At 52.3% G+C, this 24,466-nt stretch overlaps 1 protein-coding gene across 2 annotated transcripts; it reads left to right on the top strand.

Annotated features, from left to right (window-relative positions):
• The first annotated feature begins 35 nt into the window (after nucleotides 1–35).
• On the top strand, nucleotides 36–12,249 carry METTL13 (methyltransferase 13, eEF1A N-terminus and K55). 2 transcript variants are annotated; one of them, XM_053914811.2, is made up of 9 exons: nucleotides 36–523; nucleotides 1,177–1,226; nucleotides 1,842–2,601; nucleotides 3,850–4,049; nucleotides 5,439–5,634; nucleotides 6,512–6,679; nucleotides 8,160–8,375; nucleotides 10,492–10,623; nucleotides 11,785–12,249. In XM_053914811.2, the coding sequence occupies exons 1-9, from the start codon at nucleotides 460–462 to the stop codon at nucleotides 12,057–12,059; spliced, it is 2,061 nt and encodes a 686-aa protein (XP_053770786.1). In that variant the 5' UTR covers nucleotides 36–459; the 3' UTR covers nucleotides 12,060–12,249. The 2 variants fall into 2 exon arrangements, with proteins under 2 accessions (XP_053770786.1, XP_024409190.2); XM_024553422.4 differs by lacking the exon at nucleotides 1,177–1,226.
• The last annotated feature ends 12,217 nt before the right edge of the window (nucleotides 12,250–24,466 follow it).

The following is a 24,466-nucleotide window of genomic DNA, read 5'->3' as shown; positions in this document are numbered from 1 at the left end:
CCAATGAGGGTCCAGGAACGAAAATCAATGAGCGAAGGAGACGCTGCCGACCAATCGAGAAGCGTCGCACCCGGATATGATTGCCGCTTCTAAAATCGACTTCTGTGAGAGTGAGGGGCTCCCCTCTTGGGCAGCGGCTGTGGGCTTGGGGTAGGTGGGAAGAGTGTGTTAGGTTCAGTGTCTCGCGCGTACGCTTCGCATGTAAAGGTCACTCCTTTGGGTTTTGAGTGGGAGGAAAATCAACGGGGCTGCTTGTCCGTGGGAAGAAATCCCACTGAAGTGTCCCGGAGCCAGCGTGGGGGAAAGCCCCTCCGATGGTACCGCCCTTACAGGGGGTGGGACGGTCTTGACGCATCTGCGGTGTGGGAATATGAATCTCTTACCTAAGAGCTCCAAGGAGTTTGGCTCCGCTGACTATTGGGAGAAGTTCTTCCAGCAGCGCGGAAAGAAAGCTTTCGAATGGTATGGGACTTACCTGGAACTGTGCGGGGTGCTGCACAAATACATCAAGCCCCGGGAAAAGGTAAGTGCGGCCTGGCAGCCGTGTGTGTGTGTGTGTGTGCGTGTGCGCGCGCGCGCGGGAAAGTGGGAACTGCCTTCCAAGTAATCGTGCACATGGGGGACAGTGATAGGCGTGGGGGCCCTAACTGGGCCCGTAATTTCAGGATTTCACGCACTATTCTAGCTAAGATACAATAAAAAAACTCTTGTAAAGGTTTATGAGATGATGGACTTCCTGCCCCAAGCCCATCCTTTAATTAGTAACCCTCCTGGAAGAATCGCTTCTGTTGGTAACCCAACTCAGATACCGCCTCCTAGGAAAGCACGTGTGCGTTTCTGTCTCTGCCTGTTTGTGGAGCGGGCGCTAGCTGTGGCTTTACTGACGCACGAATCTGTTATCAGATAGTGGTTGTGGGGGCCACTGAATTTCAGGCAGCGTGCTCAGCCCTCAAGCTACAAGAGCATTCATATATAAACCCTGCGCACATTTCAGAAGTGAAAAGTGATAAGTACAGTAATAGATTTGATGGAGGTGGGCTTGTGGTGGAGGTGGGGAAGGAAGGAGGGTGTAGAAGGCTTTAAGTGCCAAGCCTTGTGCTGGGTGGGGGGTGTGTGTTTGAGACTTGAATTCTCATAGTAAACTGTGAGGTGAGTGGTGGTGCACGCATTCCACAGATGGGGAAACTGAAGTCCTGAGAGCCAGTTTCTTGCTCAAGATCATATGTGTAAGTAGATGGCCACGTGGGAATTTAAACTCTGGCCCCGCCGACTCTAAAGCTTATGCACTTTTCATTGTATGTGCCATGCTTTTCTGGGGCTGGTGACATCAGGGCAGAATTTCAAAGGATCAGGTGGGAGGTCGTTCCATAGAGCGGGAGGCAACAACCTGTTTTTTTTTTTAAGTTTGGCTTCAGAAAATGTCAGAATATCATGAGGAGCCAAAGGCATGAGTGGAATACGATTATTCCAGAACTGGGTTTTCAACAGTAAAACAAATAGATTTCAACGGTACCCACTGCATTTGGATTCTGGTGTGACTTCTATCAATTCTTGAGTAATAAATGCTTGATTCAGGAAAAGAACAACCATGGTTAGTTTTTTCTGCAATACAGAAAGCCTGTTTGCACACAACCTGCATTGCTGTTGCTGAATGAGACTCCTCTAACCAGAGGTGTTTCAAGATGGAGCCTAGAATCGGCTTTACAATGGTACTGTCTCCTGTAACAACAGCATCCCCCCCTTCCAAAAACATGCAGTGGCCCAGGTGAGACTTGTTGCCTTGAAGCAGGTGAAGCACATTCCTTTGCCTTGCTCACCTGCATGGTGTTGGTCCCTCCCAGGTGCTGGTGATTGGGTGCGGGAACTCAGAGCTCAGCGAGCAGCTCTACGATGTGGGCTATCAGGACATCGTGAACATTGACATCAGTGAGGTCGTCATCAAGCAGATGAAGGAACGCAACGCCACCCTGCGGCCCCAGATGAGCTTCTTGAAGATGGACATGACACAGATGGAGTTTCCTGACGCCTCGTTCCAGGTGGTTTTGGACAAGGGCACCCTGGATGCCGTCCTGACAGACGAGGAGGAGAAGACCCTGCGGCAGGTGGACAGGATGCTGGCTGAGGTTGGCCGTGTCCTGCAGGTGGGCGGTCGCTACCTCTGCATCTCCCTGGCTCAGGCCCACGTCCTGAAGAAAGCAGTGGGTCACTTCTCTCGGGAGGGGTGGATGGTCAGGGTGCATCAGGTGGCCAACAGCCAGGACCAGGTGTTGGACTCAGAGCCTCGGTTCCCCCTGCCTGTCTTTGCCTTCATCATGACCAAGTTCAGGCCAGTCCCTGGCTCTGCCCTTCAGATCTTTGAGCTGTGTGCTCAGGAGCAGGGCAAGCCCGTGCGGCTGGAGAGTGCCGAGCGGCTGGCCGAGGCGGTGCGGGAGCGTCAGCAGTATGCCTGGCTCTGCAGCCAGCTGTACCGCAAGGCCGGGCTGGGGAGTGTGTCCCTGGACTTGTGCAATGGGGACACGGGGGAGCCGCGCTACACCCTCCACGTGGTGGACAGCCCCACTGTGAAACCATCGCGGGACAATCATTTTGCCATTTTCATCAGTGAGTTGGGATTGGTCCCTCTCTTCCCTGGAGGGGCTGGGCTGGGGCTTTGGTGGATGGGTCTGCCTTGGCTGGTTTAATCTTGTAGGGGCGGTTACTTTCAGAGGTTAGGCTAGCCAAGGCATGAGGAAGGAACAGTGGCAGCCCTCCAGCTACCTGCTTACATTTGAAGCTTATTTCTTCTCTTCCATCACGAAGGCTTGGTGAAGTGGGAGGATGGGGTTGGTAGGGAGGAGAGAAGGATTTCAGATACATTTAGGCAAGTCACACAGTGTAGAGTTGATAGTTACTTTGTAACGTGGAGTAATGGGAGCAGTCAGAGGAGCTCCGGAAGTTGCTGTGCCTCTGCCGAATTTAGAGAGATGGTATAGAGCAGAGGCTAAACAAGTCAGCTCTGGAACCAGATTATTTGTGTTCCAACCTGTCCCAGTCATATCTTGGTGGTGTGGCATTGGACATGTTACTTTCTGTGCCTCAGTTTCCTCATCCGTAACGTGAGATCATAACTACCTTGTGTAGTTGTGAGAAGTGTAAAAGCTCTTAGGATGGTGTTTGGCACATGGTAAGTGCTTTATGAACTTTAACATTATTATTGAAAGGGGTAAACAATACCAGACTTACATTAACAACCATCAAAAGAAGGTGTGAGGGAAGGCTTTCAAAAGTAGAACATGTAGAGAAAAACAAGGTGTTGATAGGGTCCTGCTGGTGATTTGTTTTCTGATGACTGAGCCATTTTTCCAAGCAGCCTATACCCTAACTGCACTTGTGGCAACGAGGAGCGTCCTGGCTGTGGGCACGGGGTCCAGGGCTGGCCTGAGTCCCAGCTTTGCTCTTTATTAGCTGTGTGAACTTGGACAACTAATGTAGCTTCTGTGTCTCAAATTCCTTATTTATACAATAGGAGTGATAATATTACCTGCATCCTGGGCTGTGAGATTCAATTCATTTTAATGCCTAGCTTTTAATAAGTGTTAGTATTATTGCTATTTTTTTTTCTTGAAACAGATACCTGCCTCCCTCCCGTTTACACGTGCACTCATACTTCTTATTCCCCCTTGGTCTGTCTCATGTCTGATGGCTGCTTTGCTCTGGGCCTTGTGCTGTGGGGCATCATAGCCCTCAGTGGGTCACAGCTGGAAGGGATGCTGGGCCTGGGCAGGGGCAGGCTGTCTGCCATGTGGTCATACTGGTAGTGGGCTTGAACACTCTTCCTGGGACTCCCTGTCACCAGGTGCCTGTTTCCAGTCCCCCAGGGTCGGGAGACTGAGTGGCTCTTTGGCATGGAGGAGGGCCGGAAGCAGCTGGCGGCCAGCGCCGGCTTCAGGAGGCTCATCACAGTGGCCCTGCACCGAGGTCAGCAGTACGAAGACATGGAGAGCATCCAGGCCGAGCTGTCGGCCAGAGTCATGGAGCTGGCCCCGGCCGGGATGCCCGCCCAGCAGCAGGTAACGGAGCTCTGGCAGCAGCTTTCACCTGTCTCTGGCGGGGCCACGTTAGCAGCGGGGAAGGCAGAGGGTGCCCTAGAAGGACCTAGGGTAGGGTCTGTGACCCTGGTCAGCTCCTGAAGGGCATGTCAGCAGCTAAAAGCTAAGTGGACCTACATCACATTCCCTTGCCCCAGGCAGGGCAAGGAAGGCAAGCAGTTTCCCCTATCGACACCCACATGAGCTCCTGGGTCTGGGTCCAGGTGGGGGTCCTCTCGGACTCCACAGAAACGGCGTGAAGGAAACGCTGTCTGCTTTGCAGGCTTCAGCTTTTGGTTCTGCAAATTGCTTGGGCTGTGTGTCTATTTCCCCAGCTCTGCACAGGACTCTTGAGGCCCTTCGCTGCTTGGAGTCTTCACTGTCTGAGGGTAGAATGGATATTTTCAGGGTACAAGTGTTGCTGGTCTGGTGTTTCCCTGTGAAGGAAACTGAAGGTTTTTTGTTAAAGTTGTGATACGGAATTATCAGTTGACATCCTGGTCACAAGGCAGGGTAATTGACAGGTGCCTGAATTGCAAGGACTTTATAGTAAGGACAAAGACTTCATCCTTCTTGATACAGAGGAAAGCCGAGGTACTTGGAGGCTCGGGGCTGCAGTAACAGATCTGAAAAGAACAGGCTTCCGGTTCCCAGCCTGGGATCTGCCCACCAGCCTGACTTTTCTTACAGAGAAGTGTGGGTTTGATTCTGGCTGGCAGGCTTGGGGGCGGGTCCACCAGAGGGATCAGCTCCCGAGGGAGGGTCGTCTGTGCCCTGCTCTCACGGGGCCTGTGTCTCTGCAAAGTCAGGAGTCCCTGGGGACTGTTACATACTCACGTGTGTCTTTGAAAAGAAAACAGATGTAAAGATTGGGGAGGGAAATGGAAAAGTTTAGGGGGGAAAAGTATTTTTCTCTCCTGTTCAGAATAATGGGAGAGAAAGCTGAGGCTGAGTGAAGGGAGAAGTTTCTCCACGTTTGCAGCGGTTGCTTCCCGCTGGATTTCATTACCATAGCCCCCATTCAGATTCCTTCTCTCGTAATTGTGGTCCCTTCCTGCGGGTTCCCTCGGGCTTTGATTGTCCCGGGCTACCGAAAGTGCTTTTGAGGATCACTGTTGAGAGACTCTCATGTTTCTTGGGAGGAACCAACTGCATTTCACTGATGGTTTGGGGGATGAGCTGGTTTTCAGAAAGGTGAAGTAAACCTTTCGAGATCAAGTCAAAGGCTCCAGAGAAGAGCTTTACACCTTTGGCGTTCTGCTGCCCAGAACCTCGGTGTGGATCCCCGGGTACCCACCAGGGAAGGGGCTATATTTTCTCATATTTCCTAACTGAGCCGGTGGTTTGGCCACATCTCCGCTGTACCTGCAGGTGCCCTTCCTGTCTGTGGGTGGGGACATTGGAGAGCGGACGGTTCAGCACCAAGACTGCAGCCCCTTGAGCGGCGACTACGTCATCGAGGATGTGCAGGGGAATGACAGGCGCTACTTCCGGCGGCTCATCTTCCTCAGCAACAGGAACGTGGTGCAGTCGGAAGCCAGGTTGCTGAAGGATGTGTCTCACAGAGGTGAGACCTCAGAGGCCCGGTGGTGGGACCCAGATGGACGTAGCATGGACTCTTGATTTGGGGTGGACCATAGGACCTGGGAGTTTGGCCGAGATGTAGGACAGACCTGGGTCCCTGAGAACAGAGGCACATGGCCCTGTGTGTAGTCCTCTTACCGCCGGGGCTCTCGGTGTGAGTGGCCACACGCAGAACACGGTGTGTGTGCTGTTCTTCAGCCAGGCCTGGCTGGGAGGCAATAGGAGAAGGGCTGATTGTTCTGGGCAGACCTGTGTACGAACTCAGTGGGGCTCTGTGAGGTGAGTCATTTGTGCACTCTGCGTGGTAAAGAAGACAGGTGATAGGCATTGGAGACAGGCAGTCCCAGGTTCAAATCTAGGCTGCACCACCTACTGATTCTGGGCCTAGTTATTAACTCTTCAGAATAAAAAACCTAGCATAGTAATTGGCTTAGAGGAGGTAATGAGTGACCTCAGTCCTTTCTCCTGACAAGTTTATGAAGATCCCAGCAGCGGCCTCACATTTCTCAGCGAGCAGGTGCCAGGACTACTGAGCCGAGTTTTCCCAGGCCTTTGGGCGTGTCTTTGCCACTTCACTTTTCCGACTCCCTCCTTTTCCTTTTCCAGCTCTCTGGGTGTGTGCTAAATGGTTAACAGCCATGTCTTTTGGGTGGAAGAAAGCCCTGATATGTACTGTTTGCTAATTTCTGTGGCATAAAAATGGCCGCCAAGCTACCAACACGTCAGCCAGTTCAAAATTCCTGCATATGCAACGTTTGGGTTCGAGAGGGACATCAAGTCAGCTGCAGCACGCTGCCCCTGGGGGCCGTGCTGTCAGATGGCCAGTGGACTAAGCACAGGACTTGGTTCTCTCTCTCTAGCCCAGAAGAAACGGAAGAAGGACAGGAGGAAGCAGCGGCCCGCTGGGACTCCGGAGGAGCCCCCTGCAGCCCCGGGGCAGGCCATCGATAAGGGCTACCTGTGCTGTGAGCACCACAAAGCCATGGTCGCCGGCCTGGCCCTGCTGCGGAGCCCCGAGCTGCTCCTAGGTGAGGGCGTTGTCAGCGCTGTCCTATGAGGAGCCGGGGGATTGCAGGGTGGTCCAGGTGGCTGCTCACAGTTTGGGGGCAGTGATTCCAGACCGATGGACACGCATCCCCTCACATCTTCCTTATTCCCACCCAGCTGCTGATTCCGCAAATATCCACGTCACTTATTCCTCAAACTGAGGGTGTGATGTTGAAATGCTTACGTGTGTCAGTGTCTAAGCATTTGTTTTCTACTCATTCGTTTTAAAAATTAAGATGTAAAGTACATCCCATGAGATCTTCAGTTACTCAGCTCGGTGAATTTTCGCATATGTGTATACCCACGCAACCGGATGGAGCCTTTAAAAATCGTGACTCTGGAGAAAGGCCCCGCACTTAGGGAGCATTCCTGGTTTTTCAGTAATGCGTCATTTGATTCTGTCCTGAATTGCTGTACTGAAGAGAGAGCTTGTATCACTGGTTGTGCTGTCGGCCTTATCACTGACAACAGGTTCGGCCCCGACCACAGCAGCGAGCTGTCCGTGTTTCCTTCTGCGTCTGAGCTGTCTCCCCCAGAGTCCCTGCCGGGCTCTCGTGGGAACGGCCTGCGTTTGGCTGGTCTCGGTGTTGGTTTATGTCCCTAGAGGCTCAGTTCTTACACTTAATTCTCAGGGCCTGTTTCCTTTTGATGGACTTTTTTTTTTTTTTTTAAATCCTCACGTGAGCATTTGTTTTTTATTGATTTTAGAGAGAGGGGAAGAAGGGTGTATGTGGGGGGGAGAGAAATATAGATTAGTAGCCTCCTATACTTGACCTGACTGGGGATTGGGTCCAACTGGGGATTGAACCCTCAACCTAGGTATGTGCCCTGACCGGGGATCGAACCCGCAACCTTTTGGTGTATGGGGTGATGCTCCAACCAGCTGAGCCACCCGGCCATGGGGTCCTTTCGGTGAGTCTTGTTTCTCTTCTTCCCATCCCCCATGGTCACTGTGGTTCCTCTGTGCTTAGGTCCAGGGCTTGGGCCTTTGCTTCCCTGTAGTTTCTGGGGCTCAGATGGCCCACCCTCACCCAGCCGATGTGTCTGAGGGGCAGCTATGGCCCGGGAGTGGAAAGCTGTGCAGTGGGTGCCTCTACACTGCCCTGTGGTCACGAACCAGGTGTTGGCCACTGTCCCTCCCCTTTTGTAGAGGGGTCTGACAAAGCTTATGGTGGGGACTCTCAATAGATCAGCTGAGTGCTTTGGGATCTTTAAAGGGCCATAACAACCCACTGGTTCATCCTCTGGATCCGGTAAGGGAAGGACTGTGAGACCAGGGTTGAGTTGTCAGACGTCAAATTAACTCTGAAATTTCTGGGATGAGACAGGGAGACCAGGTCCCTAAATCTTGTCCCCTCTGGGCAGGGCCAATAGTCTGACTCCCTCTTTCACCCTCTTGAGGCTGGTACCCAACTTTCCGGGGAGCAGGTGGTGAAATGAGACTTCCTTCCTGTCTTACAGAGACCCCAGTGGCACTGCTGGTGGTAGGCCTGGGCGGGGGCAGCCTCCCCCTCTTTGTCCACGATCATTTCCCGAAGGCCTGCGTTGAGGCTGTGGAGATCGACCCCTCCATGTTGGAAGTGGCCACCCGGTGGTTTGGCTTCTCCCAGAGTGACCGGATGAAGGTCCACATTGCAGATGGCCTGGACTACATTACCAGCCTGGCGGAGGGAGAAGGTACTGCTCTCGGGGGAGTTTGGGGGGTGTCAAGGGAAGACTGTTGTCAATCCAAGGTTGTCAGGCCTGCGAGGGCCTCCGGAATCCACCTCTAAGCGGCAGTATCAGCCTTGTCCTAGTCTGTCGTCCGCCCATGTGCTGATAGACGAGTTCAGTAAACACAGAGTGCCAGCCCTGTGCTCAGCGCCGTGCTCGGGGCTGGGGTCCAGCAGGTAAACCAGACCGTTTCCGGCCCCGATGGTGCTCACAGACGGTGGGCTTCTCTTTTGATGCTGCAACCTTGCCACCTCCTCCCTGTCCCAAGCCACCTGCAGTCTGTTGCTGGGTGAGGAATGGGGAGGAAGGGTTGGGGTGTGTGTTGGGAGGTGGTTTTTCTAAATCTGTCAGCTGGAGGTGAAGCCAGAAATAGAGCCAAACAGCATTCTTGCTGAGCAGTGGTCCTGAGTCTCAGGGACGATGGGCAGTGTCTGTGAACGTTGTCATAACTATTGGATAGGGGAGCTTCTGGCATCTGGTGGGAGAGACCAAGGATGCTGCTGAACCTCCTATGATATACGGGACAGCCCCTGACAACAATGGCTATCTGACCCTGAGTGTCCCAGTGCTGTGGCCGCGGAGCCCTGCGGCAGGTGCTGCTCAGTGGGAGTCCCAGCAGCCCTGCTGCTCCTGGACTGAAGGTTCCATTCTGCTCAGTTCGTGTCCCAGACTTAGGGCAAACGTTCTGTTCGTGTTCTGCAAGAGGTGCCTTGATCCTTCTGCAGCTTTACAGATGGGTTCCCAGCGACGGGAACTTTCTGTCGTGTGAGTCCCTCAGGGCAGAGTCATGTCGGTTCAGTGCTGAGTGACCTTGGGGAGCTCAGGCTGCCCTCCTTTCCTGGTCTGCTTGTTCCGACACAGGTGCTATGGTTCTCACTGCATCCGGTCCTCTTCCAGTAAGGGCACAGCATGCCAGACGGGCTCTGGTGCTGGGATGGACAGATGCTGCCTTATTTTAATTGCAAACCGAGCTGAGCTGTTTTAGAGTTTCATAGACAGATTCCCTCTCTGGGGCTGGAGCCATTCCGGGGGCTCAGGGCCAAGATGGCTTCTACACATGAAGCATTTAAAACAGTGCCAGGCACGTGGATGGTACCCAGTCCACAATGTGGGCAGCCCTGGCCGTGATCTCTAACTGCCACAGCCCTTAGGACTGTCGGAGGCTCGAGGCTGCAGCAGTGGGCTGTGGGTGTCCTTGGACTCCAGCGAGCCCACATGTGCTGTTCTCTACGAAACCTCTGTCAGGTACATGCTGGGAACAGGGTTGGGCATGCCGTAGCCCAAGTAAGTGTTTGTTCATGTTGAGTGGTTATTGTCACAGCCTCAGGGTTTGCTGAGAACCACCCAACGGTGCTACAGGCCCTCCCCTTGCAGCACGACTGTTACCAATGTAGTTTGGGGTGGGTCCAGTTCATCAGCAGTTCTCTTTTGCCCGTGTACCAAAATCAGTTTGTTCTTGAGCCAGCTATTGTTCAAGTAATTAGACGAGCTACACTAATGTTAATTTGAGAACATTGTCTCCCAGGAGGCAACATATGTTGTTTCGAGAGATGAATTCAAGTTACCATTTGTTGGGTCAGCCCTTAAAGGCTGAGGCAGCTGCTTTGTCCAGATCGGTGGTTCTCACCTCGGCCTATAGCCTTACCTGGGGGAGCTGAGGATGAGTACCAGGCCCCCCACCTCCCCTGCCCACTGCTGCCTGCTGCATGGGGTTCCTAACTCAGCTGGTCAAGAATGAGCCCAGGTTCTCCAAGTATTTACAAGCTCCCTACTGCAGCTCTGATGTTCTGTCAGGGCTGCCAGCCCCTGGGATAGACAGACCCTTCACCCAGTGATCACCCTGCTGGTGGGCCCCCGAAGATGAGACGGAGACCCTGTCTCTGATGTGGGGCAGTCACAGCAGAAGCCTGATGATGGTTCCCCTAGGTGGTGACGTCAGTGCCCTTCACAGGCACATCTTCCATGTCGTCCTGGCTTAGCCTCTGGGCCACGACAGGTCCCAGGGGAGGTGTGGCGCGGGAATGTAAGTGGCGCCACTTCATCCAGCAAAGCCAGCACCTCGTTTGCTTCTCTTTCCCAGCACGGCCTCACTACGACGTCATAATGTTCGATGTAGACAGCAAGGACCCCACCCTGGGAATGAGCTGCCCACCCCCTGCGTTTGTGGACCAGCCCTTCCTGCAAAGACTCAAGCGCATCCTGACTCCCGAAGGTATGAGAACAGAGGGCGGGTGGGCCCTTCACACTCTTTCTTCACGATGAAAAATGCATGTGTCATAAGCGTAGCCTGATTGATCCCCGTCCTTTGAACATGCCCACATGCCCACAGCAGACGGCATTTCCCGCTCCCAGACGCCCATCTCTCACCTCCTCTGGAGGATGACCCGGTCTTAACTTCTGCCAGCACAGCTCGCTTTGTCTGCTTTGGTCCTTTGCATAAATGGGTTGTACAGAAGGGAGTCTGTAGTTTGTTTTCTTTCGCTCTCCATGATGCTCATGTCGCGTTTTCATTGTCCCTCCTGTTGCTGCGTAGTGTCACTGTGGCTGTAGCACGCAGGCCCTCCCTCTGTTGCTGGGGGTGGGCGGTTCCTGCTGGGAGCTTCTGTAAGTAGTGCTGTCATTGACATTCCAGCGATGCCTTTCTACCTTTCGGGGAAATGTTTGCAAGTCTGCTGGGCACACAAGTCCGTTGTATCTGTTGTATCTGTGGGTTGGAGGTGTCACCCTCACCTGTTTACAAAGTGGTTGTAGTAGTTCATGTTCCCACATGCAGGGGGCGCTAGCTCCCAGTCAGGTTCTTCCCACAGGCCCTGGACTAGGTGGTCTGTTATCTCGGCTTCCTAGCAGCCCTTTTCAGATGAGGAAACTGAGGTAAAGAGATTTGCCAAGGTGATACGATGGACAGCTGGGGCTCCAACCCAGGCCTTTGAGAGGGCTGGGGCTCTGAACCCACATGTTCGTGGCCCGCGATGTGGTTTGATTTCGTGTGAGGTGGTTGAGCAGAGTTGATTTAGACCCTTCCCTGTCACAAGGTGACCTTGGCTGTCGCTGGCTGATAAGTACTGTGTGATGTAACATCTCTGCGGAGTTGCTACATTTTTTCTTGGCGTATCAGTTATTTTTTTCTCAAAGCAGTTCTGTGGGGAACTGAGGCATGGAGAATGGTATGATTGTTGGTTAGCACAGAAGAGCAAGACGTTGGGCTGACGTTTCCTCCGGTTCGTGCATTTCCCATGCTTTGCTCTCCCTGCCTGTGTTCTCTGCAAAGTCACTGCCAGCCTCCCTGGGGCCCGCATTGGTATTTCCCTCAGGGCGGAGCCCGTCTGCACGTGTCACCTGATCTGCGGTCATTCTCTTTCCTTCCCACCTACAGGTGTCTTTATCCTCAACCTCGTGTGCCGAGACTTGGGGCTCAAGGACTCAGTGCTGGGTGGGCTCAAGGCGGTGTTCCCCCTCCTGTATGTGCGGCGCATCGAGGGGGAAGTGAACGAGATTCTCTTCTGTCAGCTGCGCCCCGAGCGGCCACTCGCCACGCCAGAGCTCCTGGAAAAGGCCCAGGCCTTAGAGCAGACCCTGCGGAAGCCGGGCAGGGGCTGGGACGACACGTATGTCCTGTCTGACATGCTCAAGACTGTGAAGCTGGTGTGATTGCTGGCCTCTCAGCCCCCGCCAGCCGGGCCTCGGGCTCCCGGCCTGCCGCAGATCAAAGAAATGGAACGCACAGTGCTTTCTAAGTCTCATTTTTCTTGGTTTCATACTCCACTGCATGTGGCCTCCGGCTTGGTGAGGCTGCCTGAAGAGCTCGAAAATAAATGTGTGTTTCCCATCCTGTCCTCTTTGGTCCCACTGGGTTGCTCACCTCTGCTCCCTGTGCCATGTCTGTGAGTGGGGTGTACTGGAGACCCCAGCAGACACTGCTGCCTTCACGGGTGTGCGCCGAACTCCCGAGGGCCGGAGACAGTCTGCTATGATTGCTGGTTTGCCTTTGCTTTATCCTTCCGTCGCTTTGCTAGGAATGATCTCGATTCTGTGCCACCACACTGTAAACAGAGCGGGCTCTCCACAGACGGGGGGCAGATTTACAGAACGTGTACTCTGACGCCCTGCGCAGGGAAGTGCCCCTGGCGTGGTCCCAGGTTCTGAGACTCTGCTAACCCAGTCCACTACTTAACAGCTCTTTCCAACTGCCCAAACCTGGTAGCCTAGGGCATTGCTCCCTTCTCGGTGGAGGGACGGAGTGGACAGAACTGGCCCTGTGACTGCGTGTCAGACCAGGCCCACCGAAGTCTCGGGATCCGTCACTCACACTTGTGGAGGGACTGCTGTGTGCCAGACCCAGCACAAAGAGCTGTGGTGGAAGCAGGGTATTCAGGGTTGGCTGGAAACGTGGATTGGTAATAAAAGTTAACGTGTTGCAGGAACTTTCCAAGTGATTTACGTGTGCCGTCTCATCTAATCTGAGATCAAGGCTGGTTAGACCAAAACTGGATCTGACACCAAGTCACACTTGAGCCAGAAGCATCAATCCCTCCTGTTTGCTGAAGCTGGTGAAAGGGCAGCTCCGACATTGGTTGAGTTTCTCTGAATTAGGGCAACTATGACTTCATGAGAAATAGGGTTGTCACTCCCTGCCCCCCCAACTCACCTCTGCACAGGCTCCTTGAGGTGCCTGAGGCATGTTAAAGAGGTGGGTCGTCACCCTTACAAAACTGTCAGTCTGGTGAGGGGAGGGGCCGGGTTGCTGGAGGGTCTTCCCCTGGAGCCATGTAAAGGGAAGGTCATCTCTTGTCAGGCCCTGCACCTCAAAGGGCCTCAGCCTGGGGACCCGCCATGGCTCAGGGTTAGGGTGGGCCTGAGTTGGACCTGCAGGCAGGTCCCCCACTAGTGCCAGTCAGACTTTGGAGCTAGGGAACGGCCAGAATGAGGATGAGGTCTCCACTGTATTTTCGGAGTCGTCGTCTAAGGAAGTAGGCAGGTTTAATGGAGAGAAGCCTGTGGAGGTGGGAAGAGCCACTCAGGTGATGATGCTCGTCCTAAAAATTGTGAAAGACTGGGCATCAGAGATGAGTGAGGTTGGTTGCATGTCTGCAAAGGCTGGGGAAGGAGCGATGGGCAGAAATTGCAGCTGGGCAGCTTTCAGCTTCATTTTTTACAAAGATTTGTGCTGATGGAGACCAGCGTGTTCCCCAGAACACGGGTGACTCCATGTCTCCCTGACCTCAGTCCGCCCCGTCTGTGCTCGCGGAGCTGCGAGGAAGGGTTTGTGTGCAGAGAGTGCCAACGGCTTGCACCCCGCCCCTCCCACCAGAAAGCTGCTCCCTCCGTTTTACTTGTTCCGTTATTTATTTTTCAAAGCTTAATTTTTACAATGGAGGTGACAGTGGTTAATAACGTCAGTTTTAAGTATGCAACAGTATAGTTTCATGCCTGTTTGTATTACAGTGTGCTCACCTCTGGAAGTCCAGTTTCTGTCTGTCCCTGTGTACTTGACCACCTTCACCCTTCCAGCCTCTCCTCATCCCCTTCGCCGTTGGTGACTGCCAGTCTGTTCTCTGCATCTGTGAGGTTTCGTTTGTTCTTTTCTCTTTTGTTTTCCACATATAGTGAAATTATGTGGCCTTTGCCTTTTTCTGTATGACTCAGCATAGTACCCTCCAGATCCATTCGTGTCATTGCAGATGGCAGTATTTCATCTTTTCGTGTTGTGTATGCAGACCGCGCCGCCTTCATCCATTTCCCCGCTGACAGACACTGGGGCTGTTTCCGTGTCTTGACCGTTGTGAACAGTGGTGCAATGAACGTGGGGGTGCAGATGTCTTTTTGAGTTAGTGTTTTCATTTTCATCGGAGAAATACCCAGAGGTGGAATTGCTGGACCATTTGGTAGTTCTGTTTTAACTTTTTGAAGAACCTTCATAGTCGTTGCCCCAATTTACATCCCACCAACAGTGCGACATCTAGGAAACTTAAAAATCCTGAGGCCTGGGCCACGCCCCCAGCGATCTGACTTCTCTGGTTTGGGGAGCAGTCTGTGCATCAGAATTGAGAAAGCTGCCAGGTGACCGTGTTGTGCAGCCCTGGTTGTGACCCACTGCGGCAGAGGTCCTGTGAGTGGCTGTGTTGTGGGTGGGGGGAGGCAGCTGTGTTCCCACCAGTGCATGCAGCCACTAGGTAATGGGGGTGCCCTGTCTCCATACCCCATCCAGGAGGAGCATACTGCCTTTATTCAGACTCGGCACTGACACCACACATGTGGGCCGTCCCCCTCCCCCACACGCCACCCACGCCAGGAGTTCTCCAACTCTCCAGCACCAACTAGGAGTCCTACAATTTAATTAAAATCTGACACCGTCTGCCTGGGGCCAGTGCAGACTCCACAGGCTGAACCCCAACCCACTTGGGTGTGCACCTCAAAGTCACAAATCCAGGTTGTCACTGTGCTTCTGAGCAGCTGGCTGTTGTACATCTTTCCTTGGGCTTGATCAGTGCTGGAGCAGCTCCCAGAACTCAGGAAAAGCAGTGCACTAAGATCACTGGTTTATTATCAAAGGACCCAACCCTGGAACGGCCAGATGGAAGACCTGCACGGGGCCAGGCGTGCGGAGGGGCCAGGAGCTCCCTGCCCTCGGGGCCCGCCACTCTCCCAGTGCCTCCCATGGCCACCTACCTGAAGGCTCTCTGAAGCCCGCACTCTGGACATTTTTATGGAGGCTTCACTGTGTGGGCATGATGGATCAGTAACTTAGTTTCCAGCCCCTTCCTCCCCCAGAGGATGGGGCGTGGTGCTGGAAGCTCCCAGCTTGTAACCAGGCCTTGGCCTCCCTGGTGACTCCCACCCAGGGAGAGTTGGTCACCTCCCTAGAAGGAATGTGCTGCTCTCCCCCGGGAAATGAGAGGGGTTTTAGAAGCCCTAGGTCAGGAACCAAGAGATAATACTTTTTATTTGCACACGTACCCACTCAGGCACACCCCAGCTCTTTGCCGTCTGAGTGGAGGACGGTAGGGTGAGGGGTCTGCTTGCGGCACAGGGTGGCTCCCTTCGGGGAGCAGGTGGCCCCACTCTGCACTGTGACAGCCTCATTGTACCTCTGAGGGCTGCAGTCCAGTAAACCATAACTGATCCATTTTCCGTCTTGGGGCCGGTCTTGCCATTTGGTTTTTATACATTTGCCAACAGGTAACCATTAATAAAAGGTAGAATTCTTACATTGGGTTTTTCTCTTTCATATTCAATAGGATTCTACCCCTCCCCACCCCAAGACGGTTCTGTGCCAGACACCCTGAGGATAGAGAGAGGAGAGGGCTAGGGCCCCTGATGTTACCCACGAGCTTGAGAGGTGAATTGCAAAACGTGGGTGAGTTGTGGAACCCCATGGGCAGAGAGTGTGAGGAACGCACGGACATGGTTAGGCATTTCCTGAGTCCTCTTAGCTCCTCGTTAGAATGGACAGGAAGGCATCCAGTCGCAAAATAACCTGCCATCTCCAGGGGATCGAAGGCAGGACGCACTACGCTTTGTTCTGGCTCAGGTCTGAACCGGTTCCTGGGCTTCCCAGCAGAGGGTGCCAGACATCACGTTTAAGTTCTGGGGCGTCAGGGAAAGTCCCTTGGGGAGAGCAGAGTGCTGTCCCCGGAGCCATATTTCCTGCTTTCTCTCCTGTTTGAGGACAGACTCCTGCTTTGCCTGTTTTTTTTTCTCTCTCCTCACCCAGTACCCCACGCAGTCTGCTCTTTCCCATCACAATGTGTCCTTCCTGTGCGTTAGGAGGGGGCGCCTTTTCTCCATGGTGGCGCAGCGCATCAAGGCGGGGACCCTTTGGGCCCTTTTGGCCCACGTCCCTTGCGTTAGACGCAGTGGCAGGGCAAAAGGCAATGGGGTGACACTGGTAGGATGAGAAAGAGCTTAAATCTCGGGAACATGTGAGGAATAAAAAGGCGACACATCTGCATCTGGGCCTGGGGTGGCAGGTCGAGTTTTCTGTAAAGATCTAAGTCATTTCTATCATGGTAAATAGTAGTAGATACAGGAAAGGTTGGCAGAAATGAAATTTGGTTGAAATAATGTATATATGTATATACCACACACACATACACACATTAATGCAAGCCTGCCCATAGTGGGTTGAATAGTGCATCCCCCCACCTTGCCCAAGGAATAGCCACATCTTAATTCCTGGAGTCTATAAATGTGACCTTATATGGAAAAATGGTTTTTACAGGTGTAATTAAGTTAAGGAGCGCAAGATAAACTCATTCTGGATTAGGGCAGCCCTAAATCCAAAGACAAGGCCTTTGAAGAGGAGGGGAGACAGGCAGCTGAGCTTTACATCCATGTGCTCAGGACGGCCGAGGATTGCTGCCCACCACTGGCGCAAGGTGGGAGGCAGGCACCAAGCCTTCCTCAGTGCCTCCGGACGGAACCAACCTTGCCAGCACCTGGAGCGAGGCCTTCCAGCCTCCTTAACTGTGAGTGAATACACAGTATTTCTGCTGCTTTATGCCTCCTCATCTATGGTGATCTGTCCCAGTGGCCCCAGGAAAGGACCACCCTGCCTGAAAGGGTTCGTCTGTGCTGCTCCAGCCACAGAACCAGAGATCGAATGGATCGGATGGCCTCGGGGCCACATGCCACCTCGTAGATTTGTTAGTTTAGCCAGAAGCGCTGAGGAGCACGCAGTGGAGGTTAGTTTTGCCCCAGAGCTGAGAGAGAATGTTCCAAGTACTCTCCCTAGTGCCCCATGGCTTATGCAGCTGGCCTGTCAGGATGGAAGAGCTGTCCAGACCCTGTGTGAGCCCCTAGGGTCACTTTCCCTAGTCTCTGCCATCCTTGGAGGGGACCCTCAGCCTTGCAAACTCAAGTGACCTGCTCTCTCTGGACTCTTACCTGTGCATCTTCCACTCATGGTTGACAAGGCGGCCTGTTGGTTTCAAGGCCTGGGGACACCCAGGGCCTCCAGCTGGCTCAGCCTCAGGGCTTTCCTCCTTTCTGTCTCCTCTCCTGGGGATCTTTGTCCTTTATTGCCTGACGTCCAGTGTCGGCTTTGTCTTGTATTTCAGCCGTTCCAAGTGGGAGAGAAAATCTGGTCCATTTTGTTGGAAATGGAAATCAGGGCATATATTTTAATCTTAATAACCTCATTTTCCAGGGAGTGTTTTCTAGTCCTATTTTTTCCCCCATGAGAACACTTGGGTTTAGTTCTCGGCTAATTGAAGGTAAACCCAGGGTTTCACTGCAGGTGTGTTTGCTCTCCAAGCCTGTGCGCTCTGTGCTGTGCTGGGCCCGTGGGGTTGTTAGGATGGCGCCCGGGGCTGGGTTTTAGGCCAGTCTGTGCCTGCAGTGACATGCGCGAGCTTCCTCAGGCCAGGCTCCCGTTCCCCGCACATTCTCACCCTCCCCACCATCCCCACGGCTTGAAGATGCTGCAGTGTTTGGAGTTGAGCTCAGATAACCCCAAGTGAAATATGTAGTGTGCTATCAGTGCTTTAATTTGTACTTTAATAACTTAGGAAAATTCACACTTGAAAGTGGACGTTTCATATGTTGGGCATACTCACGCTTATTCATTTCATCCTTATAAAAGTTGAGACAGGTGCTAGTGTTTTCTCCACTTTCCTCAGAGGAAGCCACTGAAAAGGGTTAAGGCATTTAGCAAACAAGTCAGTACCTGATGTGTAACTAAAATTTGCGCTGCTGGCTCTAGCTCTAGTGCTTTTCACTGTGCCCCTCTCTCTCAGCGGAACCCCTTTATGGGCCCGTGTCCTCTGTGTTAGTTCTTGGGTTGACCTGTCTAGAGTCCGTGGCCTTGTGACTTTGGGCAAACCACTTAACGCCTCTGACTCTGAGTTTCTTCACCTATGGAGTAAAGATAAAAGTGCCTGCCTCCCAGGGTGGTTGTTTTGAATATTCTGAGAGGACGTGTCTGTAAGTGCCCAGCGCACTAAGCACACTGGGAGTGTGGATGCAAACACACCAGGGCACACAGTTTTGTGATCTGGGCTGGGAAGTTGTTGCCCTGGAGAGGAGGAAGTGGGGGAAAGACCACAGTCTGTCTGTCTGTCTGTTTGTCTCTCTTTCTCTCTCTCTCACACACACACACGTCATGATCTTTGATTCTCTGCTCTTCCTGGTAGCAAAAAAACACCCGTGGCCGTGATGGGGGGCTGGGGACTGTCCTGCAGGAGCCCCGTTTCTTCTCGGGTGGGAATCAGGACCACAAGCTGCTCCCAGCCACTCCTTCACCCCTTCCCGGACCAGAGTTTACATCCAGAGCTCGTGGGGCCTCTCCCACATCCTGACCATCTCCTGTGATGTGACCCCAGTATCTCACTCCTCACTCTGCTTGTTAACTGGATGTGACAGCGTGGTCTAATAGGTGGGCCTTGGAGAGAAGAGATTGTTTTTTTTAAATGGGTAAAGGAGTCACTTCATCTCAATATGAATAAGTGATTTCCCAATTTATTCCTCAAGTCACCGCTTTACGCTTTACGGCAATCATAAGAGGCTAATGTGAGAATGTGAATGAGATTCGCTGTGATTATGACTAGAGGCCCGGCAATTGAAGCTTCCTCCCTCGGGCTAGGCTACAGAGTGGAGCCCTGGGCTTTCCTGTCTCTGGGCGCTTCAGGCAGGTGCTGAGCAAGGCGGCCAGGGCAGCTCAGACCTTCCTCCAAAACAGGATGCTAGCTGGGCGAGGGGGAGTGCCCTTGGCCCCGCCATGCCCTAGCTGTCCGAACTTGACAAGTTATTGGGGTGGTCAAAAAGTTCGTCTGGTTTTTCCTGTATGATGGCTCTAGTAGGGCTAAGTTGTCTTTAACTTCATTCAAAAAAATTTCGTTAGATTTTATTGCGACAACTGTCATATCAGCATGCATTAAGAAAAGACTTAACCAAAATTGGTGAATTTTTAGGCAGCCATTTTAATATTGAAGTTGGAAGAAAATATACAACATTTTTGGTGTATCATGCTTTATTATTTCAAGAAAGGTAAAAAAAACCCACCTGAAATGCAAAAAAAAAAAATCTATATGCAGTGTATGGAGAAGGTGCTGTAACTGATTGAACGTATCAAAAGTGGTTTGTGAAGCTTCTTGGTACTATTGATTTTGGCCAATATCCTTTGCTCTGGGGCTGTCTTAGGCATTGGAAGATGTTTTAGCAGCGTCTTTGGCCTCTGCCCACTAGAAGCCAATAGTGGGAGTTAGCCGACATATTCCAAATACCCAAATCAATAAAGCTATTGGTGAAAATGAAAAATGTGTCTTTTACAGAAAGAACTACACAGACTTTTGCACCAACCCAGTACTTGTCCTTTCCAAGTCTCATTTTGCTTCATCTACAGAGTGAAGTGGTATGTCAGGGCGCGCCATGCGTGAGGCTAACAGCAACCACCTCATTGCTGTCATTCTTTCAGGTGTTGACATGGGCAACACTTGCTTTTCCCAAGTATCACTGTGCTTTAGCCCAGTAAGACGTGCGCACCTCTTCAGAAATCTTGGCTCCAGCGTTGGGGTGGTGATGCTGGCCTGTGTTTGCAGGCAGGAGCAGAGGGGGGGTCAACAGCCTGTTACAGTTCCCTGGGGCGAGGATGGGGAAGAGGGTGGGCTTGGGAATGTGATTTTTAAATGGGTCTTTTATTGTTTTAATTTTGAACCATGTCTGTATTACCTACTTGAAAACATAAAACTTAAAAAAAAAAAGATAAAGTTCTGGGGTGACTTTAATGGTGCGAATTTCAGATGCATGTCCAAGGGGCTCCATCAAAGGTCCTGTGGCCCTTTTACCTCCTTTGCATAACCCACTTCTTCTGGGATTTTCCTCCTAACTTGTGCCCCCCAGCCCCTCTCCAGCTCCATTCCCCACCCCCATCCCCACCCCCTTGGCTGACTTCTTCCCTCTCTGTCTCTCTCCCCACCTCCTTTCTTCCCTTTCTCCTCCTCTCTTGCTCTTTTTCTTGCTCTCTCTCCCTCCTTCTCCCTCCCCCACTGACATATACTCTGTACAACAGGGGTGTCAAACTTATTTTCACCATGGGCCACATCAGTCTCGAGATTGCCTTTAAAGGGCCGAAATAATTTTAGGACTGTATAAATGTAACTACTCCCTAGCTGTTACGGAGTTGAAATTACATTTGGCACTTTGAAGGCAACCGCGAGGCTGATGTAGCCCCCCGGTGAAAAGGAGTTTGACACCCTGCTCTACAACATAGGTGATTGGTCACCTCTTCTGGTCTCTCAGTTGCAGTTGTACCAGAAGAAGAAATCCTTTTTTTTTTTTTTTTTTTTTTTAACATAACTCCAGGACCAAAGGGAAACCAGGAGCCTTGAAAGAAATTCAGGCACTGTTCCTCTGAGTAGAATGTGACCTCTCGGAAGACAGAGATGGACTTTTCCCTCTTTGTGCCCAGTGCCTGGTGTGCAGTAGAGGCTCCGTGAGTGAGTGCCAAACTCTGGGGAAAAAAAAGAGCACACCTTGACTTCAGAGTTTTGAAAATTAAATGATTGAATATACACAGAAGCAGGAAACTGGTTGAGAGTATGGAATTGAAGGACTAGAAGGATGGGTAGACCTGGGCTCAGATTCCCTTTTCTGTCATCATCTGGGTGACCTTGGCTGAATCAGCCCTCTGAGCCCGTCTCCACTTATAAAAGTGCACCAGTGCGCACGCAACAGCCTCAGGTGGTCAGCAAGGCAGCTGAGCGGTTTTACCGAAGTGAAGACCTTAGCACAAAGCTTGACGCCTGGGAATTACTCAGTGTTCTCTGTGGGACGTGTTAGAGCCCAACGCGATGTCTAGCTGTTGTACGTCAGAAGTGCTTGCCAGGCCCCGTCAACAGTGTTGGCCCCGAACTTACAAAACCTGGAGGGGCCGCCACCAAGAGAGGAACCGGGAAGAGAGGCTGGATCAGAACCAGGTCAGCAGAGGGTACTTGCCTCTCCCATTGAGTCCCTTGCCGAAGCTAAAATTAGAAGACAAGAAAATTGGGGCTTTGGAGTCATGGGCATCGTGCACCACCCAGTGATTAAAGCCAAGTGCAGCATTGGCCGGTGGCTATGCCCCGGTCCCCTCATGCGCAGTTCCCCTTGGAAGTGCAGTCCCGTGTGTCTCTCCATCCCGTTCACTTTCAGCAAGAGACCGTTTTAGTGGGCAGGGTGCAGGGAGGAAGGATGACAGAGGGACGTTGGAGGATTGGCAGGAGAGAACGTTTGAGGACCGGACCACACAGGTGGATGTTCCTAGTGCATGTTAACTCACTGGGTTCCAGGACCCGGATGAGGCTGAGCACTCGGGTTTATTCAGTTTTATTCAGCTCAGCACCCTGTTGAAAACAGAACGACTGAGTCACAGGGGGGCAAGTGATAATATCTCCTCTGATGAGTCATTGTCTTGCTTCCTTTAATGTCCAGCAGCTGTTGCCAGACTTGTGTACTGAGAACAAGTGGCACGTGTCTGCAGGTACAGCTCTTGGGCTCCATACAACGGGGTCCTGGTGTGTGCCAGGTGGTGGGGGCTGCCCAAGGTGATGGGAAGGTGCTCGCTCTTCCGCTTTGGTGTGACAATTAACAAGGGTTTAGATTGGGAGCCCAGGGGATGGAGCAGCAGTTAGAAGGTATGAACAGGACTAATATCACTCCGAATGTCAGCAAGACCCATGGCATTTCACACTGGGCCGCTGAAGGGTCCTTAATACAAAGACTGTTGACAAAGGTGTGAGGTTCTGAGAAACAAGGGGTGGTTCAGGGCCCCTGGGAAAAGCAAGAATGGGGAGCTACTTAGGGGGTGAAGAAGCAAGGGGAGGAGGTAGAAGGATGGAGAGGGTCACCAGAGAGGACCTATGGCATCATCGAAGGGTCACAGTCCATGCACCGTCAGCCAAGAAGGGGACCGGAGGAACAAATACCGAACCTTACTCCCCTCCACCCTCCCGCACTAGATCCTTCCACTGGCCGAATCTAACGAGACCAGAGAGCAAGGGGCTGTTGATGCTGGCCATAGGGGTCACCTGTGGGGGGTGGGGAGGGCAGGCTGCAGAAGAGGGCCGTGGATCTGGGGACAAACAGGAAGCATCGTACACAGGTTGCTAGCTAGTCAAGTTCGTTTCTTCTCCTGCCCTCAGTTCTGTTGGTCAGTAAAATGGGAATGCCCCCCGCCTACCTTGCTGTGAGCATGGAATGAGATGACATAGGTAAGAGGTTTTGAAAGACCCTGGAGGGCTTTGTGAATGTTGAGTATGAAGCTGTTGAACTTCGGAAGAATGAGGAAACAGCAATGTCACAGTGACCAAGGTACATTCCTCACTCCCAGGTTGGCGCCCCAGCCCTTCTTGGGACCCTGCTGTGTCTGTAGGCCATACCTGAGGCTGGGGTTGAGCTTGGAAAAGGTGGTGACAGACACACAGCAGCCACAACCACTCCAAAGGCTGGCAGTATAATTAGAAGGCTGCGGAGGTGCGTGTGTGTTTCCGTATCTATGTATAGAAAGGTATGAGGAGGGCTGTGTGGACACACACACAGTCGCGCAGCCACACAGGCCCAGGGGAGTGACACGGTAGGGACGATCGGAGCTGGAAAAGGTGCTCAGGAGCGTGGTGCTGGAGCCGGAAACGGGGGCTGCAGGTGCCCGCCTTCTGACCTGTCGAGGTGGTTTCACCATTTTTTCTTTCTAGTTTAGAAACAGACCTTTTCCAAAAGATGTTGAAATATTTGTTTTTTCCTACTTGTATCTTTGTTTCTTCTTATCTCCTGTGCCAGGCATGGTATTCTGAAGGTCCTCAAGAAGTGTTTGTTAAATGAATCAGTTAAAAGAAAAACATAACCACTATGGCATTTGCGCTGCCATCATGAGCGAGAGACGAGAACCCACATGGTCGCAGTGCCTGCCCTCAGCAGTGGTCTCTATGGGAATTCTTCCAAGAGTGTCAGAGATTCCACTGCATGCAAGAGAGGCCACAGCAAGTGAGCTCAGCAGATGCTTTTGATAAGCAATTTGCAGAAGTTTGGAGTGTGCATAGACTGCAGCCTTTGAAATGTCCAGGCAGAAAATGACGGCTTTCTGGAAGATGTTTCGTGTATTATGAGCTTATGACATGCCAGACACGCTTCTCCTAGTGTTCGCTTCTGGGGCTCAGTAGAAGAGAGGAGTACGGACAGTGATGGTCTCCCCACGTACTGGTCAGCTTATTGCAAAGCTCAAAAACAGTGTTTAGCCCTCGAGGACTTGGTGCATAAACCTTCATAGTCACGGGCTCTGGATGGGGCCACAAAAGGAAACGTTGAAGGAACACCATCCAGGCTTCGTCGGGCATCTACCAGCGGAAAAGACACTGGTGTGGGGCCGCTCAGAAGCACGGCTCTGAGAGCAGAAATCACTGGCTCTGAGCCCACGGGGCACAGCCCAGGGCACAGAGCCTGGAGCAGAGCCCAGGCTTGTTGGGCTTTGAGATGAGTCTGTTGCTGGCAGGAGCCCTTGAAACAGGCTGGAGGCTGTGGGAGAAAGGCACAGCCTGAACCTGCTGTCGGCTCCCTGTGGAAGAAAGAGGAGAGCATCGCCCACGCAGAAGCACGCAGGCCACCAAGAATGTGTGTGTCCACCCTGCACTCCCCCAGGCTCAGGGCTCCCAGTGACCGAGGAACAACTGTGCCGTGCCCCACCTAAAACTCACGGCTGCGGGTGGTCGCATGTCTCTATGCCCGGGTGGGCCCTTCCTGTTGAGTTTCCTTTCCATATTTGTTAATTGAGGTAAAAATTCACTTAACATAGAATTAACCATTGTAAAGCACACAATTTGTTTGCCATTTAGTACATCCTTTCTCGATGTTGCCTAATCATCACCATCTAATTCCTAGATATTTTCATCATCTCAAAAGGACACCCTGGCCCCTTAAGCAGTCCCTTCCCATTGCCCCCCGTCCAGTCCCTGGTAAATGCCAGTCTGGGTTTTGTCTCCATGGATTCATTGGTTCTCGGTGTTTCATGTAAACGGAATCATACAATACGTGGTCTTTCATGTCTGATGTTCCAAAAACTTAGAACAATGTCTTTTAGGTTCAACCATGTT

Source organism: Desmodus rotundus, chromosome 12 (genome assembly GCF_022682495.2).
Source record: "Desmodus rotundus isolate HL8 chromosome 12, HLdesRot8A.1, whole genome shotgun sequence".
In the NCBI taxonomy this organism is placed as follows: domain Eukaryota; kingdom Metazoa; phylum Chordata; class Mammalia; order Chiroptera; family Phyllostomidae; genus Desmodus; species Desmodus rotundus.
This window is presented reverse-complemented; position numbering and strand designations above follow the sequence as displayed.

Excerpts from the sequence above, each read along its gene's own strand:
- METTL13 (XM_024553422.4), top strand. The coding sequence starts at position 371 with ATGAATCTCTTACCTAAGAGCTCCAAGGAGTTTGGCTCCGCTGACTAT. Across the intron at positions 524-1,841 it reads ACATCAAGCCCCGGGAAAAG|GTGCTGGTGATTGGGTGCGG; the intron begins GTAAGTGCGGCC and ends GGTCCCTCCCAG. Across the intron at positions 4,050-5,438 it reads GGATGCCCGCCCAGCAGCAG|GTGCCCTTCCTGTCTGTGGG; the intron begins GTAACGGAGCTC and ends CTGTACCTGCAG.